At 47.5% G+C, this 17291-nt stretch overlaps 1 protein-coding gene across 4 annotated transcripts in view; it reads right to left on the reverse strand.

Moving 5' to 3' along the window:
• Nucleotides 1-16904, reverse strand: part of SLC1A6 (solute carrier family 1 member 6) — a 29649-nt gene extending 12745 nt beyond the window's left edge. The window contains exons 1-5 of one of the 4 annotated variants that reach the window (XM_031004581.3): nucleotides 16612-16745; nucleotides 10018-10229; nucleotides 9055-9192; nucleotides 5627-5831; nucleotides 1639-1681 (exon numbers count right to left, since the gene is read on the reverse strand). In XM_031004581.3, coding sequence (XP_030860441.1) covers nucleotides 1639-1681; nucleotides 5627-5831; nucleotides 9055-9192; nucleotides 10018-10222 — 591 coding nt within the window. In that variant the 5' untranslated portion in view covers nucleotides 10223-10229; nucleotides 16612-16745. The other 3 variants (XM_031004580.3, XM_031004582.3, XM_063701067.1) reach the window with 3 other exon arrangements.
• Between the last annotated feature and the right edge of the window lie 387 nt (nucleotides 16905-17291).

Here is a 17291-nt window from a genome sequence, read left to right on the forward strand (position 1 = left end):
GGCGGGCCATGAGGTCAGGAGTTTGAGACCATCCTGGCCAACATGGTGAAACCCTGTCTCTACTAAAAATACAAAAATTAGCTGGGTGTGGTGGTGTGTGCCTGTAGTCCCAGCCACTTGGGAGGCTGAGGCAGGAGAATCGCTTGAACCTGGGAGGCGGAGGTTGCAGTGAGCTGAGATGGTGCCACTGCACTCCAACCTGGTGACAGAGTGAGACTCCATCTCAAAAAAACAAAAAAAAAAATTGAACTACCATAGGACCAGCAATCCCACTACTGTATATATCCAAAGGAAATGAAATCAGTATCTCAAAGAGATATCTGCTCTCCCATGTTTATTGCAGTACTATTCACAATAACCAAGATATGAAATCAACCTAAGTATCCATCAGTGAATGAATGGATACAGAACACGTGGTATACATATACAATGAAATACTATTCAGCCTTGAAAAAGGAGGGGATCCTGTCATTTGTGACAAGAGGGTTGAACCTGAAAAACACTGTGCTACGTGAAATAAGCCAGGCACAGAAAGACAAATATTGCATGCTCTCACTTATATGTGAAATTTAAAAGAGTTGGACTCATAGAAGCAGAAAATAGAATAGTGCTTACCAGGGACTGGGGAGCAGGGAAATTGGGGACATGTTAGTAAAAGGACACAAAATTTCAGCTAGACAAGAGGAATAAGTTCAAGAGCTCTATTATACAACATGGTGACTATAGCTAATAACAATGTATTGTGTATTTGAAAATCACCAGAAGGGTAGATTTTAAGTGTTTTTATCTCAAAAAATGTTAAGTATATAAGGTAATTGATATGTTAATAAGCTTGATTGAGCCACTCCACAATGCAGACATATTTCAAAACATCATCATACCTCATAAATCTTTGTGTGAATTTGAACATAAATAAATTAAAAATATTTTTTGAAGAATAAGTGCCTGAATAAATGAATGAGGAAGTGAACAACCAATGTGTGGAAGCAGTATAGATTCTGAATTTTTCACAAGCTCCCTGGGCAATGCTTAACCAGAGTTGAGGGCCTCTCCCCTCAACCATCTATGGTCAAAATTTCTGGAATCTCTACACCAGCCTTGTTGCCTCCTCTAGCCCTGTGCTCAGGAAGTCCTTGGCCTAAGTCCTTTTTTTTTTTTTTCTTTTTTTGAGATGGGGTCTTGCTCTGTCACCCACATTGGAGATGCAGTGGTGTGACCACTGGAGCCTTGATCTCCTGGGTTCAAGCAATCCTCCCACCTCAGCCTCCCAAGTGGCTGAGACAGGCGTGTCCAGCTAATTTTTTTTTTAATCTTTTTTTTTTTTTTTTGAAAGACAGAGAGTCTCATTCTGTTGACCAGGCTGGTCTTGAACTTTTGGCCTCAAGTGATCCTCCCGCCTTGGCCTCCCTAAGTGCTGGGATTACAAGCCTGAGCCACCATTCTTGGACCTAAGTGCTTCTCCCTAACCCTCCCAGATCACCATGGGAAATACATCCTTTCTCCTAGACTCCTCAAGAACCCCTGCCCGTTGCTCTGTCAGGCCCTTCCTCCCGCCTCTTGCCCTTGGACCATCCCTTCAGCCCCAAGCTCCCACCACCCTCCGAATCTCCTTGATCAAACTGTGTACTTCCCCCTGACCTGTTTGAAGCAGGCCTCCACAAGGTTTGGTGGAAACATATTTCTGCAGAAAAACATGAGAAGAAGGAAAGTGGTTAGACCATGGAAGGGCATCTAGGGTGATAACAGTAATACTAACACCAAGAACAACAATAGTGCAGCCAACATATGAATGCTTCCTCTAGGCTGGGCACTGAGCAAGCATCTTACTATCATCTGATTTAAACACTACAATAACCCTAGACATGAGTCCTATTTAATGCCGCCTTTCACACAGAAAGAAACCAAAGCCCAGAGAATTGATGTAAGCTACCCAGAGCCACAGAGCTGCTAAGAGGTGCAGATGGCCCTCAAATCCAGGTCTGTCTGAGCACGTGGCCAGAGCCCTACATCACCTCAAGGACTTAAATTCAAACACACATGTGTCAGTGATGCCTCAAAACCACAGAAAACTCTTAAACCCTTTTAACTTTAGGTTTCGTCTAGGCCCATGATTAAGGTAGAACCATGGCTAGCCTTGATTCTGTGTGGCAAAAATCTTGCTGCTTTAATTAAAATTAAAACCACAGTGAGATAACCACCTTAACCCCAGCTAGAACAGCCATCATTAAAGAGTCAAAAAACTATAGATGTTGGCATTGATGTGGGGGAAAGGGGACACTTATACACTGCTGGTGGGGATGTAAATTAGTACAACCTCTATGGGAAACAGTATGGAGATTTCTTTCTTTTTTTTTTTTTTTTGAGACGGAGTCTTGCTCTGTCGCCCAGGCTGGAGTGCAGTGGTGCGATCTCGGCTCACTGCAACTTCCACCTCCCGGGTTCAAGCAATTCTCCTGCCTCAGCCTCCCAAGTAGCTGGAATTAAAGGTGCCCACCACCACGCCTGGCTAATTTTTTGTATTTTTAGTAGAGATGGGGTTTCACCATGTTAGGCAGGATGGTCTCAATCTCCTGACCTCATGATCTGCCTGCCTCAGCCTCCCAAAGTACTGGAACTACAGGCGTGAGCCACTGCGCCTGGCCGAAAGATTTCTTAAAGAACTAAAAGTAGATCTACCATTCCACCTAGCAATCCCACTACTGGGTATCTACTCAAAGGAAAAGAAGTCACTATATCAAAAAGACACCTGCACACATATGTTTATCACAGTACAATTCACAGTTGCAAAGAAATGGAACCAACCTAAGTGCCCATCAACTGATGAGTGCATAAAGAACACATGATATATGTACACCATGGAATACTACTCAGCCATGAAAAAGAATGAAATAGGCTGGGTGCAGTGGCTTACACCTGTAATCCCAGCACTTTGGAAGGCTGAGATGAGTGGATCACTTGAGGCCAGGAGTTTGAAACCAGCCTGGCCAACATGATGAAACGCTGTCTCTACTAAAAATACAAAAATTAGCTGGGCATGGTGGCAGGCACCTCTAATCCCAGCTACTCAGGAGGCTGAGACAGGAGAATCGCTTGAACCCGAAAGGCAGAGGTTGCAGTGAGCTGAGATCATGCCACTGCACTCCAGCCTGGGCGACAGAGTGAGACTCTGTTTCAAAAAAAAAAAAAAAAGAAAGAAAGAATGTCTTTGGCATGGTTGGAGCTGGGGACCATTATTCTAAGTGAAGTAATTCAGGAATGGAAAACCACATACAGTATTTCTCACTTATAAGTGGGAACTAAGCTATGAGTATGCAGAAACATACAGAGTGATATAATGGACTTTTGAAACTCAGAAGCAGGAGGCGGGGAGAGTAGTTAGAAATTAAAAGCTGCACATTAGGTAAAATGTACACTACTAGCGGGACAGATGCACTAAAATCTCAGAATTCTCCACTATATAACTCATCCATGTAACAAAGAAACACTTGCTCCCCAAAAGCTACTGAAATTAAAAATTAAAAAATTTTTCATAGGCCGGGCACAGTGGCTCACGTCTGTAATCTCAGCAGTTTAAGAGGCTGAGGCAGGTAGATTACTTGAGGTCAGCAGTTCAAGACCAGCCTGGCCAACACGGTGAAACCCTGTCTCCACTAAAAATACAAAAATTAGTCCGGTGTGGTGGCGCACACCTGTAATTCCAGCTACTCTGGAGGCTGAGGCACAACAGAACCCTGGAGTCAGAGGTTGCAGTGAGCCAAGCTCATGCCACTGCACTCCAGCCTGGGTGATGGAGTGCAAAAATAAAAATAAAAACAATTAAAAGAGTAAAGGCAACTATTAATAGCAAAAATATTTTTTAATAATAAAAATAAAAAATCAAAAATTTAGTTTATTTTTTAAAAAATTGTGCTGCTTCTATTTACAATAGCAAAGACTTGGAACTGACTCAAATGCCCATCAGTGATAGACTGGATAAAGAAAATATGGCACATATATGCCATGCAAATACTAGGCAGCCATAAAAAAGAATGAGTTCATGTCCTTTGCAGGGACGTGGATGAAGCTGGAAGCCATCATTCTCAGCAAACTAACATAGAAACAGAAAACTAAACACTGCATGTTCTCACTCATAAGTGGGAGTTGAACAATGAGAATACATGGACACAGGGAAGGGAACATCACACCCTGGGGCCTTTTGGGGGGTGTGGGGGCAAAGGGAGGGAGAGCATTAGGACAAATACCTAATGCATGCGGGGCTTAAAACCTAGATGACAGGTTGATAGGTGCAGCAAACCACCATGGCACATGTGTACCTATGTAACCAACCTGCACGTTCTGCACATGTATCCCAGAACTTAAAGTAAAAAATAAAATAAAATATAAATTAAAAAATCATGCTGCTCTAAGAGAATCATTCACCCTCCAATGATGCTTAGGCAAATACCAGCTGTTCTGACCTCACCTTGAGGGTCATATCCTAAGATCATATTCTAGCAGCAGCTGCTGTTGGAGAATATATACAAGGCTCCAGGGCAGAAATTGGGTATCACAAGTGGATACTATGGGTGCTGCTATGTCCAGGCTGCGGGAGCCTGTCCCCTTTGTCTCTCCTTCAGTATGAGTTGTTGCTAGTAGAGTCAGAAATCATATCAAAATGAGTACAGTCACCTGTACAATAAAAGTAACACCTAAGCCACCACCACCAACAACAGCTGAACAGACTCTCCTGTGGCCAAGTGGACCCCAGAACAACTTTAAAACTGAGTTCCTGGCCATGACGGGACAGGAGGTCAGACAGGCCTCCTTACACTCTCTCCCTTTTATAATCTAGACACAACAACTAACCCACATTAATGTTATATTAATGCGTTAAATTAAAACAGAAATCATAAGACTGATAGAACAGGCTCTTTGCGGCAATAAGATACCAAATTATAAGGAGGATCTAAGACCATGCCAGGCAGGGGTTAAGTCATGGACTCTACGCTCAAAGAATAAATTGTGTTCTAGCTGTCAAAAGGTTCCTCTTTTTCTCTAGGAGTTAAACAAACACTAGTCTTACGATAGCAATATTAAAATAATTACAACTCATCAGCTCACAGACAAGGACTAATGGGGCCCCTGTTCCACCAGCCATAACTACAGCTTTGATTGGACAAGAGACTGATTTCAGTAACTTTCTCCTGATAACACCACTGACCATGGGCTGGTTCTGGCTCATTGACAGAGGCTGTGCATTTGGGTACCTTCGTGTCCTGAAAAGACCTTTTGATGTATAAAGCCTAAATGTGATACATTTAAATGTTAAGTAAATGTTAAGTATCCACCCCAAAGTGGACATGGGGTCATATGTTACATGCAACTTTGTTCAATATGCATGCATCAGGGCCACCTACATGAATATTCATAGCTCCTCCTGTAACCTGTAGAATATGCATGTTTAGCCAACCCATTCAGCATAAAGCTCCTACTCCAACCCCTTCTCCTTAGAAGTGCCTGTCTCTGCTCTTGACCGGACGCATGCTTCCCAGCCTGTGGGATGACCTCTTTGCAGGCTATAACCTTTTACAATAAATAAAGTCTCCTTTTCCAAATGCGTATATTGTGTTTTTTTAGGTTGGCACACCTGATCAGGTCCATGAAGGCATCAGCTGTGGGGATGGTCTCGATCCGGCCCTCCCGATGCAGCCCCTCCTTGGAGCCCTTCCCGGGATGGATGATGGTGACCATGAGGATGCCGATGAAGACCGCGATGATGGTCGTCACCATGTAGTACACAGCTGCCCGCATCCCCATCCGCCCCGTGGCCTTGTTGTCCAGGGATGCCATACCTGAAGGACAGATGATGTGGCCCCCGCAGCTCCATGCATACCCAATGCCAGCTCTCCTAGCATCCGTTCCACCCTCCCCATATCACCAACTCAACAGCCAACCCACCAAGCATCCCTTTTCCTATAGCCCACCCCAAAACCCACCCATTACCCATTCACCCGCACCACCATCTTTCTACTTCTATTCTATTTTCCAAATACACACCCTCACACTCCATCCCAACCCTTATCCCAAGCAGCACTCCACTATCCTACTGCCTTCCCTCAAATCCAAGCCACCTTTTCCACACTTTCACCCCATCCTCTATTGAGTCTTGTTTTCTCTTGTTTTGCACCATAACCTAACTATTTTTTTTTTTTTTGAGACCGACTCTCCTTCGCCCAGACTGGAGTGCAATGGTGTGATCTCAGCTCACTACAACCTCCATCTCCCCAGTTCAAGCAATTCTCCTGCCTCAGCCTTCCGAGTAGCTGGGATTACAGGCACCTGCCACCATGCCCAGCTAATTTTTGTATTTTTAGTAGAGATGGGGTTTCACCATGTTGGCCAGGCTGGTCTCAAACCCCTGACCTCAGGTGATCCACTCGCCTCAGCCTTCCAAAGTGCTGGGATTACAGGCATGAGCCACCGCGCCTGGCCCATAACCTAACTTTCATTCCACTTGTCATCCCACTATTAATCCCAAAATCACACCTTCCTCCAACCCACCTCACGGCACACCCTTTGTAGCACATATTCTTGATGCTCCACTCCTACACCCTTTCCCAAGCCAATCTGCTGATCCTTCAGCCCCGAGAGCACTGACTACAATAGCTCAGGCTGCCCACTTCTCCTGAGAATTGCCCTCAGCAAAATGGGAGCTGCCTTGCCCACAGAAACCCCAGGGGAGACCTATAGCCAAAGAATGACTGTGCAGGGATTCACAATGGCCAACTCCTTTGATTCAGGTGGCAGTAGAGCTGGGGAGGGATTCAATTCTGTGGTTCTGCTCACACTCCAGAGCTCCCCATGGGATCAGGCTGAGAGGCCAGCCTTCTTTTGAAACCCACATCTTTGCTTCACTGGTTTCCCAGCCCTGTCCCACTTCCTTCACTTCCTTGCGAGTTTCTCTTGAGAGCGATCCCGCAATAAATCACCTGTGCAGATATCCCCATCTCAGTCAGGCTCTGCTTCTAGGAAACCCAACCTAAGAAACCATTTCTTCATGCCTTTTTCTTCTTCCCCATCCCCAAATCCAGGGATTGGCAAACTGCTACTCATGCCAAATCCGGCCCTCTGCCTGCTTTTGTAAATAAAGTTTTATTGGAACACAACCATGCCCATTTGTTCTCATATTGTCTATGGCTGCTTCTGTGCTGCAAGGGCAGAATCGAGTACAATTGACCCTTGAACAGCATGGGTTTCAACTGCTCGAGTACACTTATGCATGGATTTTCTTCTGCCTGTGCCACCCCTGAGACAGCAAGACAAGCCCTCCTCTTCTTCCTCCTCAGCCTACTCAGCATGAAGACAAAGGGGATGAAGATCTTTATGATGATCCATTCCCACTCAATTAATAGTAGATAAAATTTCTCTTCCTTATCATTTTTTTAATAGACAGGGTCTCACCCTGTTGCTCAGGCTAGAGTGCAGTGGTGCCATCACAGCTCGCTGCAGCCTCCTGGGTTCAAGTGATCCTCCTGCTTCAGCCTCTCGAGTAGCTAGGACTATGGGCATGTATCACCATATCCTGCTGATTTTTTTTTATTTTATATAGAGATGGAGTCTCACTGTGTTGCCCAGGCTGATCTCAAACTCCTGGGCTCAAGCAGTCCTCCTGCCTCAACCTCCCAAAGCACTGTGATTACAGGCATAAGCCACCTCACCTGGCCTGATTTTCTTAATAACATTCTATTCTCTAGCTTACTGTACTTTAAGAATATAGTATAATGGCCGGGCGGGGTGGCTCACACCTGTAATCCCAGCACTTTGGGAGGCCGAGGTGGGCGGATCACGAGGTCAGGAGATCAAGACCATCCTGGCTAGCACGGTGAAACCCTGTCTACTAAAAATACAAAAAATTAGCCGGGCGTGGTGGCGGGCGCCTGTAGTTCCAGCTACTCAGGAGGCTGAGGCAGGAGAATGGCATGAACCCAGGGGGCAGTGCTTGCAGTGAGCAGAGATTGTGCCACTGCACTCCAGCCTGGGCAACGGAGCGACACTCTGTCTCAAAAAAAAAAAAATACTTACAGCATACAAAATATGAGTTAGTCAACTGTTTATGCTCTCTGTAAGGCTTCCAGTCAATAGTAGGCTATTAGTAGTTAAGCTTTTCGGGAGTCAAAAGTTACATGTGAGCTGGGCGTGGTGGCTCACGCCTGCTATCCCAGCACTTTGGGAGGCTGAGGTGCGCAGATCATGAGGTCAGGAGATCGATATCATCCTGGCCAATATGGTGAAACCCCAACTCTACTAAAATACAAAAAATTAGCTGCGTGTGTTGGTGCGTGCCTGTAGTCCCAGCTACTCAGGAGGCTGAAGTGGAGGAATTGCTTGAACCTGGGAGGTAGAGATTGCAGTGAGCCAAGATGGTACCACTGCACCCCAGCCTGGTAACAGAGCAAGATTTTGTTAAAAACAAAACAAAACAAAACAGTTATATGTGGATTTTTTACTGTGTGGGGGTTGGTGCCCCTAACACCCAAATTGTTCAAGGGTCAACCCTAGTTGCAAAAGAGACCATATGGCCCTTGAAGCTGAAAATGTTTACTATCCAGCCCTCTAAAGCAAAAGTTTGTGGACCCCTGCATAAGCCAACCATACTCCCATCCCACCCTCTACCCACTAAGCTGTCACCTCCATCTCACTCACCTTCCACACCTTAATCGACACCCCACTCCCTGCACATCCATACCATATCCCAGCCACCCTCCCTGGTTGCCCCTCCAAGACTTTCTCTCACTTCTTTGTGATACTAAGCCCCTTGCAGGCTGGCATTTTACCTCCAAGGAAAAGGACAGGAAGCCTACTGAGATAAGTGGTGTGGGGTCATATGGGGTCTGGAACCTGGGACCGATCAGGACCTGGGCTTTGTTTGGCCAAGGACCCTGGACCAGACACAGGCTCCATGTCTGAGGTGCCGCGTCAAGGAAGTGGTCCCATGCTTGGGATGGCCTTGGCTCTGGGTTCAAGCTGAGGCTCTGGATGGGTCTTGGAGGCCAACACTGGCCTGGGCTCTCTCACCTGTGACCAGGCTGGAGACAATGAGAGGTAACACCAGCATCTGCAGCATCCTCATCAGAAGCTCTCCAGGAAAAGAGAAGTACTTGATCTGGCGGTAGGTGAGCTGATACGGGCGCAGGGCAAAGGCCAGGCTGACCCCTAGGGCCAAAAGAAGGGGTCCATGGACTGAAGTCTGGGTCGCTCAGCCCCAGGCAGGGTCCATCCATCCCAAGAAGGGTAGGGCAAGGGTGGGAGTGAGGGAGAGAAATATCCTATGAGTGTGTGTATTTGTGTGTGCACTGATGTGTGCAGACATTGTAGAAATGTATGCATGCATGGGTTACCATGTTGATATTGTGTAAATGTGTGTCCGTGTCTGTGCACATGTAAATGTGTAAACGTGTGTGTATATATCCAGGATATGTGACGGTAGACGTTCACTTGTGAACAGGTATAGGTGTCTGTATACAGGGGCATATACACACGAATCTGCACAGGTGTTTTCCTGAACATCTATAGGTGTGATTTGTGTGTATCTTACTATTTTCAAACATGGGAGTGTACGTGTTCCTAAGCTCATAAGTGTGTGCACGTGTACTCAAGAGAATGCATGTAGAGATGTGAATGTGTTTATAAGTTCCAACATACATGCACAAGTGTGCATGTTTCTGTGTTTGCACCTATAAGTTCAATGCACGCATATGTGTGTGCATAGTAAAGTGTTTGTACATTGTATATGTATATATGTGTGTGTACACATGGATATGCATGTAACATTGTGTGCACACACAGTTGTGTTTGCACACATGTGTATTCATCTGTGTGGTGTATCTTTATGTGGGGGGTTGAGGGTGACTGGTGGGACTGGGACGTGTGTGCAGGTGAGAATGAGGGGGTGCAGCAAAGAGATGTGTAGGGGCCAGGAATTTCCCTGAAGTCCCCGCCTTTCCCTGAAGTCCCCGCCCTCCAAGAGGCAGAGCTCACCAATGACCACGGCGCTGACCGTCAGCAGAATGAAGGCGTTTCGGCGCAGGAAGCGCAGCACGTGCTCGCGGGTCAGGGTCTGCAGGCGCAGGCGCGTGCGCAGTGCCCTCTGCTGCAGGCTTTCCTGCAGCCGCTGCAGCCAGCCCACCCGGCCCAGCCGCTGGCCGCTCTCCCGCAGGAACAGGCTGTTGCCATGGCTGCTCATGGTCTATCTGCGGGAAACAGAGAAGCCTGGGGCTGGTGAGGGCCAGGACAGAAGGCAGGCGTGGGCAGATGGCGAAGGCTGCGAAGGGTAATGAGCGCTTCCTGAGGACTCTCAGAAGGCGGGGGTGGCTGGGTGTTTTGGCTCACGCCTGTAATCCCAGCATTTTGGAAGGCGGAGGCAGGAGAATCACTTGCGCCCAGGAGTTCAAGACTGGCCTGGGCAACATAGTGAGAACCTGTTTCTAAAAATTTAAAAACAGCTGGGGGTGGCAGTCCTAGCTATTTGGGAGGCTGAGGCAGGAGGATCACTTGAGCCCAAGAGTTCAAGGTTACAGTGATCTATGATCTTCCCAGCCTGAGCAAGACAGTGAGACCTCCACCCATCCAAAAAAGCACAAAGGCCAGGCGCAGTGGCCCACACCTGTAATCCCAACACTTTCTAAGGCCAAGGCAGGAGGATCGCTTGAGCCCAGAAGTTTGAGGCTGCAGTGAGCTGTGATTGCACCACTGCACTCCAGCCTGAGTGACAGAGCACAGCCCTGTCTCTAAGAACAACAAGTAAATAAAAATAAAACTAAAAAAAAAATGGCAAGGGAGGGGGAAGGTAAGTCTGTTGCGATGTGCCCGGTTCTAAGGACAGGTCTTGGCAGGAAAACGTCAAGTCTCCAGAATCATTCCTGAGAATGGCTGGGAAGAGGACGAAACCACAAAAATAATGGACCTTTTAGACACGCCCTGACTCCAGCCCACTCTTATTTCACTGAGATCATCACAAGCCTCTGGGGGCTGCCCCAGTAGCTCAAGGGAAATTAACAAGCCTTTGTGAAGTGCCAGCTGCATACGGAGCCCTAGACAAAGCACCCGGAGGCTAGTCCCCCAAATTAGGACAGTTTTGTGTCCAGGCTGGAGGCTTTCCACAAGGACAAAATCAGCAGGTGCCTGGCAAACAGCAGGTGCCCAGTAAATGCAGCTATTCTGCCTGAATGCCCAGGTGAGCAACAGGGAGAGCGGGGAGTCAGGAGAGCGGGGAGTCCCTTGGGAATGAAATGATAATGATTCTTGGCCACAGCGTGATGTTCATGAGCCCCTCTGGGATGGCAGGCACTGTACTGATGTTTCCCAAACTGCAGGCTTTTGCGTCTCCTCTTTATATTTGGCCATATCCATGTGTCCTTAGTCACTTACCTAAAAAACAGTACCGAACCAGGCACGGTGGCTCACGCCTATAATCCCAGCACTTTCGGAGGTCGAAGCGGGCAGATCACTTGAGCTCAGGAGTTCGAGACCAGCCTGGCCAACACAGTGAAACACCGCCTCTACTAAAAATACAAAAATTACCCAGGCGTGGTGGCAGGTGCCTGTAGTCCCAACTACTCGGGAGGCTGAGGCAAGAGAATCACTTGAATCCAGGAGGTGGAGGTTGCAGTGAACCGAGATCGCACCACAGCACTCCAGCCTGGATGACAGAGTGAAACTCTGTCTCAAAATAAAAATAAATGAATACTTTAAAAATTAAAATTAAAAATGTATCTAAAATGGAAACTTTAGACCCCTACTTGAAATGTGAATTATATTTTTCATCAACATTAAATAAAATGCATATAATAATTAAAACTTGCCCATCCGTCTACCAACTAAACACCTCACATGTAAAGGGCGGCTCAGAAATTTTGATTTTCATGGGCCTGAGGAACTTTTCTCTTTGTGCACCCCTTCCTTCATTAAAAAAAAGTCTACATTAAAATTCTATTTTACAACTGCATTCATATAAGGAAAAATATGTTATTTCAGAACGAGATAGAGGTGACAATTATTGTACAACATAATGAAAATACTAGATGTTATTGAATTGTACGTTTTCAAATGGTTGCTTTTGTGTTATGTGAATTCCCGTCAATTTTAAAAATTGAGCCAGCTGCTGTGGCTCATGCCTGTAATCCCAGCTACTTGGGTGGCTGAGTGGGGAGGATCACCTGAGCCCAGGAGTTCAAGACCCGAGACAGAATGTCGCTCTGTCACCCAGGCAGGAGTGCAGCTCACTGCAGCCTCCAACTCCTGGGCTCAAGTGATCCTCCCACCTCAGCCTCCAAAAGTGCTGGGACTGTAGGCATGAGACACCGCACCCACCCTAAAAAAATTAAAAATTAAAATGAATATGTTAATATTCTACATTATAACATTTTCTTTCACCTAAATGCTTGTTTCTGTCTTCTGATTTTGAAAGAGATGAAAACATCAGGGAAATAGTAGAATTGTATTAGAGGCTGGGAAGGGTAGGCGGGAGGAGAGGATGGGGAGAGGTTGGTTAACAGATACAAAACTACAGCTAGATAGAAAGAATGAGTTCTGGTGTTCTGCAGCACTGTAGAGGGACTATGGTTAATGATCATTTATTCTATATTTTCCAAAAAGCCAGTAGAGAAGGTTCTGAGCATTCACACATTAAGAAATGATCAATGTTTGAGATGATGGATGTGCTAATTACCCTGATTTGATCATTACGCATTGTATACATGTATTGAAATGTCACTCTGTATCCCATCAATATGTACAAGTATTTTGTATCAACTCAAAATAAAAGGGAACCAAAAAAAATGAAAACGGCCAGGGCACAGTGGCTCACATCTGTAATCCCAGCACTTTGGAAGGCCGAGGCGGGCGGATCACTTGAGGTCAGGAGTTCGAGACCAGCCTGGCCAACATGGCGAAACCCCATCTCTATGAAAAATACACAAATTAGGTGGATGTGTCACATGCCTGTAATCCCAGCTACTCTAGAGGCTGAGGCAGGAGAATCGCTTGAACCCGGGAGGCAGAGGTTGCAGTGAGCCAAGATTGCACCCACTGTACTCCAGCCTGGGTGACAAAGCCAGACTTTGTCAAAAAAGGAAAAAAAGAAAGAAATAAAGGAGGGAAGGGAACGGAAGGGAAGGGAAGGGGACAAAGGGAAGGGAAGGGGGAAGGGAAGGAAAGGGAAGGGGACTTTTCTGTGGGTCCCTAAAAGCACTGTGTGCTATAGGTACTATACCTCCTAACCTACACTGTTCTCATAACCAAGAAAGGGCGGTACCCTTCTTCCAGGCATACTGAGAATTCTGTTCTCCTTCTAGACCCACTCTTAGGCTCCCTCCCCCACGGGCTCCCTTTCGATCTGCCCAGTGGAAAGGACAACAGTATGGAGATTTCTTAAAGAACTCCATCCCATCCAGAAACCTCCCTACTGAATATCCAGCCCAAGGAAAACAAATCATTGTATCAAAAGGATATCTGCACTGGCATGTTTCATCACAGCAATATTCGCAATCGCCTAGATATGGAATCAACCTAAGTGTCCACCAATGGACGATTAAAGAAAATGTGATATAGACAAGTTTATCATATTATAGATAAATAGATCTGTATCACATTTATATCAATATCACATTTTCTTGCTACATTGTTGATTATTGTATTTTATCTATGTTTCATTATGTATATCATGGAATACTAATCAGCCATAATAAAGTGTCTTTTACAGCAACACACATACAACTGGAGGCCATTCTCTTAAGTGCAATAATTCAGAAGCAAAGTGTAATACCACATGTTTACTTATTTTTAGTATTTTTGTATTTTTAGTAGAGACGGGGTTTCACTGTTGGCCAGGCTGGTCTCGAACTCCTGACCTCAGGTGATTCACCCACCTCGGCCTCCCAAAGTGCTGGGATTACAGGTATAAGCCACAGCGCCCGGCTGCCCCCCATCTACTTCCTAAGGGATCAAGGCTCCCTGATATTTTTTCTCACCCCCACCCCAGCCACACCCCCAGTACCTGAATTCAACCAGGTCGAGCTGCAGGTTTCTTGGAGGTCTCAGTTTTACCAGTACGTAGGTCCCTGGCCTTTGTGTTTTGCTGCCACTGGCTTTTCTGGGATCTTCCTTGCCCTCCTCAACTCCCCACCATATCCAAGGGATGGGAAATCTGCCCTGATTTTCCAGATCCTGCGTCCTCTAGAGCTAACCCAAATTCCCAATGCCAAGCCCCACTTAGGATCCTGCTCCAAATGGACCCATCTCCTGAAACCACAATGCTGCTTCTCCTTGCTGTGAAAAAAAAAAATCCCAAAGAGTGAACCACAGACTACACAGGGAATCCCTCTGGGATATTATGTTTCCAGTCCCTAAGCCACAGCAGGAAGTTGCCTGTAGATACCAAGGGAGATCATTCAGCTAAGATCTGAACAGTCAGGAAAACTCCCGAGGCTAGAGTTTTGTCTGGTTCCTTTCTCTTCCTTACAAGACGTAATACGGTATTGACAAACTATGGTCTGCTAGTCAAATTCAGCCTACTGCTTGTTTTTGTAAATAAAGTTTTATTGGCACACAGCCACACTCATGCATTACCTATTGTCTACAGCTGCTTTCAAGCTACAATGCCTGAGTTGAGTTGTTGGGACAGAGATTGTACGGGCCACAAAGCTCAAAATATTTACTCTCGGGCCATTTGCTGAAAAAATTTGCTGACCCCTGGAGAAGAGCAGACAACACTTAGCATCTGTGGGCCAGACGCAGTGGCTCATGCCTGCAATCCCAACACTTTGGGAGGTGAAGGCTGGAGAACCGCTTGAGCCCAGGAGTTCATGGCCAGCCTGGGCAACATAGCCAGACCCTGTCTCTTTTTAAAAAATTAAAAATTAGCCAGGCATGGTGGCCTGTGCCTGTAGTCCTAGCTACTCAAGAGGCTAAAGCAGGAGGATCGCTTGAACCCAGGAGTTTGAGGCTGCAATGAGCTATGATCGTACCACTGCACTCCAACTTGGGTGACAGCATAAAACCTTGTCTAAAAGAAAAGAAAACAACATCTTAGCACCTGATGACCATAAAATAGTTGCCAACTGTGGTTGATAAAAAGCAGAAACCTAACTCACACAAAATTAAGAATAGAGTAAAATGCTACAGTGTGAGAATGTCTTACTATCAATTTTTCTGTCCTGTCTGCATCACTTATAAGTATATACCATCATGATTGTCAATTAGTAATAATACTAGTTTTAAAAAATGTTTGACTTGAAATGTGATCTTAGACTCCACTTGGGCCTCTCTGGGTCTCTCTCTTCTCCCCCACCCTGGGCTCTCTCTTTTCTAGGCTTTCCTGGGTCTAGGCTTTCTTTTGGACCTACCTCTTGGGTTTCCTGCTCAGAAAATGTCCCTTCTAGTGTCCCCAGTTTCTACAGGGTGAGGGGTGAGGGTGGGTCTTTCCCACTTGGTTCTCCCAACCTCTAGACACTTAGATCTGATGAGATGTGTGGGCTGCTTCTCGGAGCCTCTTACATCCCTAAAACTAAAGCAAGCTACAGTGAGCAAACTGAAAATGCTTTCTGTACATTTTATGTCAATGCTATGCTAGCCAGAGGAGTGAGTGAGGGAAGAGAGAGACGGCATGGAAAGCAAGTACATCACACACACTCAGACACACACATGCACACATAACCTCGAAAACCTCTTGTATGCAATTGACATATCCACGACCCCAGACAGACACAGTCACATGCAAACTCTTCAGACATGCAACCACACACACACCCACACAAACCTTCAGAAATGCAGCTCCATGCATGCAGTCATACAATCCCTACACACACACACTTCCCACATTCATGTACACCCTAAGGCACACAACCACACACCTTCAGAAATGCAATTCCAGGCACACAGTTGTACAATTCTGCACACAGACACACTCACACACACACTTGCCACATTCATGTACACCCTCAGGCACGCAACCACCCACACCTTCAGAAATGCAATTCCAGGCATGCAGTCATACAATTCTGCACACACACATACACATTCGTGTACACCCTCAGGCACACAACCATACACACCTTCGTGGCTCTGCACAACTACCCTTCATGAATTAAATCCTACAGAGGCAGTGACAGCCGTACAATTCCTACCTACACACAGAAACACACACACACACACACACACACACACACACTCTTTAGGGCACAAAACACAAACTTCAGACTTTCGAAATCATCCTCACATTTAAACATTCAGCTCCACACACCTGTTCAGGACGGCGATCCCACTCACAAATTCAGTCTCTCTCTCTCTCTCTCTCTGTCTCTCTCTGTCTCTGTCTCTCTCTCTCTCTCTCTCTCACACACACACACACACACACACACACACACTAATGCCCAGACCCTCTGCAGCCTCAGCCACATCAGATACATCTGAAATTGGTGAAATAAGCCCTCTGACAGAGAAGGCAACCGAGCCCTATAAATGCACAAGGCATCAGGCTCGGTGCTGGAAACGTGCCTGGGTGCGGAGGCCACGGGTTGGGGAGGTGGGGAGACGGGCAGGGAGACCCGGGGATAACTAAGGGGATGGGAAACTCACCAGAACGACCAGGAGAAAAGCGGTGGCAACGGCTCTAAGGGGCAAGCAGGAGCTCAGAGACAAAGGGCGGCGGAGAGGTGGGGACGTTGGCGCAGGGAGCGCCCCACACGCCTGACCCCAGCGCCTCGGATCCCCCACCTGCCCGCAACCTCCGCGCCGCAGCCACACCGAGTCCCCGCGCCGAGCGGCGGAGCCCCCACTCACCGGCGTCCGGAGCGGCGGGGGCGGCCTGCCCGCGCCTCGGCCTGCGCGCTGCGCCCGGATGCAGGAGCCGGAGCCCGGCGAAGCGCCCGGCCGGGGCCGCGCGGACCCGCCAGGGACTGGGCAGCACCGGCGCGGGGACCGGACCGTGGAGGCACCGGCGCGGAGCCGGGACGCGCTATGCTGCGGGAGGGATCCGGGCCGGCCCTGCGCTCACGTGGGTGTGGGGGCACCGAGCGGCCGGGGGAGGGGGCGGGATCCCCTCCGCGATGCCCCCCGCCTCCCCCGCGCCCAGCCCAGGCTCCGCAGCCGCGTGGGAGAAAGGGGACCGCGTGCTTGGGAAGGGAGGGGGATTGGGGGCGGGCGGGGGTGAGTGGCCTCTCCGGCATCCAGCCCCCGCCCCCTGCTCGGAGCCGCGCCTCCGCGCCCCCGCCCCCTTAACCGCCTCCGGAGCCCTCGGAGGCCCCAGCATCCCTGGC

The sequence above is a fragment of the Gorilla gorilla genome, chromosome 20 (assembly GCF_029281585.2).
Source record: "Gorilla gorilla gorilla isolate KB3781 chromosome 20, NHGRI_mGorGor1-v2.1_pri, whole genome shotgun sequence".
NCBI lineage: Eukaryota > Metazoa > Chordata > Mammalia > Primates > Hominidae > Gorilla > Gorilla gorilla.